At 50.0% G+C, this 4,360-nt stretch overlaps 1 protein-coding gene across 1 annotated transcript; it reads right to left on the bottom strand.

Annotated features, from left to right (window-relative positions):
• Nucleotides 1-2,767: 2,767 nt before the first annotated feature.
• On the bottom strand, nt 2,768-3,931 carry LOC119377440 (carbohydrate sulfotransferase 3-like). Its single transcript, XM_037646912.2, has one exon. The coding sequence runs from the start codon at nt 3,929-3,931 to the stop codon at nt 2,768-2,770; it is 1,164 nt and encodes a 387-aa protein (XP_037502840.2).
• Between the last annotated feature and the right edge of the window lie 429 nt (nt 3,932-4,360).

Genomic DNA, 4,360 nt, shown 5'->3' with positions numbered 1-4,360 from the left:
TCGGAGCGAAGGGCATGAACTGCTGGGCTGTATTGTATTGATCGGCGATTGTACTGGCGCGTTCGCATTTCTAGTGTCTTCTCGATGACAGTTGCTTCGGAGACGAATTCTTGAACTGTCGATGGGGGTTCCGCATCAGTCCGATGAAGAGCTCCTGCTTGACTCCTCGCATAAGAAAGCAAACTTTCTTGTCTTCGAGCATGACAGGGCTGCATGACGGAACCGCCTTGTCATCTCTGCCGTGAAGAGTGCCACGTTTTCGTTCGGCATCTGCACGCTGGTCTCGAGCAGAGCCTGAGCCCTCTCTTTGCGGACGACGCTCGTGAATGTCGCGAGAAACCTGGTGCGAGAAATGTCCGACGTTGTCAGGCTTCGCTCTTGGTTCTCGAACCAGGTACGAGCAGCGTCTTCCAAGGCGAAGTAGACGTGCCGTAGCTTGTCCTCACTGGTTCAGGTATTGAAGAGGGCGACTCGGTCGTAGGCTTCGAGCCAGCATTCCGGGTCTTCGAATGACAATCCGCGGAAAGCTGGTGGCTCCTTGGGCTGCTGGAGAAGGATCGGCGCAGCCTGAACGGGGTCGGTCATCGTCGCTGCGGTCGATGTTGGGATCAGGGGCTGCCTGGTTTTTCGGGAAGGAGCCCGTACTTTCGCTGCAGTTCCTTCTGCTGCGGCTTGTTCGAAGATCCGGGTTTTCCTTGCCATTGTCCTCGTCGTGGCTTGGGCTTGGGTCAGCGCTTTGCGGGGGCGTCCGGGTGATGAAAGCTGCACCTCCACCAGATGTCACGGGGTCGTGACGTCGACGAAGACAACAGCCGCCGTGTTCAAGATGAAACTCTTTATTTGGCCGAACTTGTGGCCGGGAAATGAAAACTCAAACTACAGCAATACACGCTGTACACTGGTAGCGGCAAACTGGGCGTCGGCCGTCGATAAAACTGAACATCGCTGGGATGCGCCGTCTTTTATACATCACGCATCGAACTTTCCAGACTTATTACTGGTGGTCGCGCAAGCTCTGTAATAATCTTGACTATTCGCGTCATGTGCGCTATCTTAACAAAATGATCTGCTGCAATCTGGAATCTTCTCCGACATTCTGGCGCGCTTTGCGTAAGGCAGCAGCTACACGCGCAATGGGCCGGTAACAGAAAACATAGAAAGAAAGGAGCATGTGTGGCAACATGCAGTGCTATAGAGAAATTCATATGCGAATCCATAGAGTTTCTTACATTTACCTAGAGGGAAAACTCGCGCTGCGAGCTGTTGGACGCATGGGAATGCTGGGATATGTGAGCTTCAGACTTGGCTCGGATCGGTATTGTTCACTAAGAGCCCGTACACCTCGAAGACGCATCTGGCATCAACGCGTTCCTTGTGTCAGAATCGTTGATTTTGTACTGAAGGAGCACGTAGTAAGCTATTTTCTTTTATCATTGCGCATAAACGAGTTTTATTCAACTTTGGAATATTCGTTGATGCACAATTTTATGAAGCGTGCAAATTAACGAACGGCCGCTAAAACTGTAAGGCAGGCGACAAGGTCAGCGTGCACTCTGCTCCTGCTCGTCGTCTGTTTCTTTCATTCGTTGTTTGGTTATGCCGTACAGGTGGGCGGACGTTTATTCTAGAATCTAGTACGCGTGAATGAGATTCATTTATAAAAGTTTTGTTTGAGAGAATCCTTAATTGCGCAGTCGTATCCGCTTCTGAGCCGAAGTCGCGCTCAACACCAGCCAACACAAGCCTCGCAGGCACATATACCGTCATTCCCATCGCGGCAACGGCGCCCCTTAAGAAATTCGCATGGACGGTGGCGCCAGATTTCTGGCTAGGTATTATTGTGAGAAACTCAATGAACGAATCAAATCGACTGATGCGACACATCAATCGCTAATAATTTTTAACTTATGTCATCCTGACAATTATTTTTAGTCATTTGGGAAGTTATGCAAAATGGTCTAGGCCAGAACACGAGTTCATGAAAAACAACTCATTTTAATTGACAATGAAGCCTCTATCACCACTTAAAAATTTCAGACTTAATGGCCCGCCCGACTCTTGGCCGATCCCCCCGAGAGGGTAGGGGCCAATCATTCCAGGAGCACCATCATCATCATCATCATCATATTCGCAACCTCGGCAGTAAAATTAGCTCTTCGAATATTCTCAGTCAAAGCACAGAACGTTTAATACCATTATACCGCCATTAACCATTTACCTTAGTATGACTATCGCGTACCTTAGTATGCGACTGTATTTTAGTGTTTACCTTAGTATTTACGTTAGTAGTACTGCATTTGCGCAACTAGTAAAGTAATCCCTTAAAGATATATCATCGTATTTACTTGACCATCACAGATCGAAAAGTGCGCATGATGAACCGCCAAAGGACTTACAAATTATAGGCCCAAAAAAGGTCGCAACCAGTGTTTCCATAATATGTCTACATCTTACCCATCGACTTTAAAGGCAAAAAAAAGTGAAAACGAATGCAAAAGTTAATACAGGCACCATGCAACACTGAGGAAGCTGCACTCATGGCAATAAAAAAGACACGCATTCTCACATTGTGACACAAAGCAAGATGAATCCGCGAATGAAAAGCACGCAGAATTTCTAAGCGTGTCCTATAAATACGGATTGCAAATGTCCTCGTACCTGTAGAAGAAAACCTATAGCGTTTAGTGAAGTCCCAGAAACAACGCGTTCGTATGTTTCCAGATTCCGGCGCCTACGGGCGCACTCGTCGTACGGACACTATCTTCTATCAAGCCAAGCACGGAGCTGTGCGCACTTTGCTGAGCAGTTCGTCTGCGTTAGCGATAATCTTGTAACCTAAGCGACGCATCACGTCCGAGCAGGACCGCTGGATATCCGCGATGTCCTTGAATTTAAGTTTATTCACCCACTGAAATGGGACGATGGACGAGTTCCTCCTCGTCGAATACGGGTCCGAGGCGTCGCTCTTACTCCCCTTTGAATGCCCCTTCAGGAATGAGGTCACGTACACCGTGTGGTTTAGTCCGAGAGCTTTGAACAGTTTTAGCGCTTGTTTCTTGGGGTCCAGAGACACGTCCTCGTACCTGACACGGTACGTGCTGTTCGGGAACGTCCTCTGGAGCTCCTCGGACGCGTAGAGGTCGCCGCGAAGTTCTGAGCAAAGTGTGGCCGGGTCGACGCAGCTCTTCGACTCGTTGCACCACTCCAAGAGTCTCCTCGAAGCCAGGATGCCTCGCGGGTCTCGCACAAGGTGGAGAATCTTCACAGATTTGGCTAGGTCCGTGTTGCTACGCAACCAGGCTAGAACCTGAGACATGTGCAGACGCGTGATTTTCATGACTTGCGCGGGCGCCCGCGCGCACACCTTGGACACGAAGTCGGCCCTGAAGCATGTCTTATTGTCTCCCCGGCACAAGGCCCAGAGGAAGCGGTTCCGCCGTAAGGGGTCCTTCCTCTCGATCACCTTGCGGATGTAGTGTCCCACGCTTTGCAATTCGCAGCGTAGCAGGTGACTGATCAAGCTGGACGCTTCCGTCGCATTCCTTCCAACTAACCTGGTAGCAACGGTGTACATGCTCAGGGGCTCGTAGTGGTAAAATGTGGGCGGCGACGAAGACAGCAGCTCACCGACGAAGTTAGAACCCGCTCGGAAGTAAGTGACAATGATGACCCGCCGGACTTTGTCTGGTGGCACCACCGGGTAGTGAGACAGGTTTTTCTTGAAGATAGTCACCATTTTAAGCAGTCGGAGCCGCCGGTGATGGTTTTTGAGGGAAGTTTTCAAGGAGGCGTTCTGGTGGATCGCGGAATGCCGAGACGCGGCGGTCGATCGCTCCACAGAGATGAACGCGGAGGTTTCAACTCCGTGTCTAAAGGCACCGGCCCGCGTTGTTCGTGAGGGAACCTCTTTCGTCGTCGAAAAACTTCCCATCCATGCTTGGAAGAAGCCGGGATTACTTTGTTCTTTTGCTTTTCTCAACCCGCCGTCTCTAGATGAAGTTCCTGCAGAAAATCAGACAACGCAAGCATCCACGTGTTAACACCATTATTAATATCGCGATTTAGCATAAAGCATGTTTCAGCTAACAGGCTCCACGTATGAAAAAAATTTGGAGGACCCGTCAGCTTCGCCTTCCGGAGTAGAACGCGATAACTTAGAGCGACACTAAAGGCAAATGTTAAGTCGACGTCGATTGTTGAATAGCGGTCCAGAAACCTCGGAGCGCTTGTTTCGTGCAAAGGAAGGCTCATTTTGAATGACAATCACGTTTTAGTGGTCCGCCCAGCGTTCGCGCACTCCAAATAACGCGCCTGAAAAGGCCTCCTGACGAAGCAGTTCCCTTGCCCAAGGTTGCCCGAT

This window comes from Rhipicephalus sanguineus, unplaced genomic scaffold, assembly GCF_013339695.2.
Source record: "Rhipicephalus sanguineus isolate Rsan-2018 unplaced genomic scaffold, BIME_Rsan_1.4 Seq469, whole genome shotgun sequence".
NCBI lineage: Eukaryota > Metazoa > Arthropoda > Arachnida > Ixodida > Ixodidae > Rhipicephalus > Rhipicephalus sanguineus.
This window is presented reverse-complemented; position numbering and strand designations above follow the sequence as displayed.

Bases quoted from the DNA above. Each gene is read 5' to 3' on its own strand.
- LOC119377440 (XM_037646912.2), bottom strand. From the start codon at position 3,931: ATGGGAAGTTTTTCGACGACGAAAGAGGTTCCCTCACGAACAACGCGG.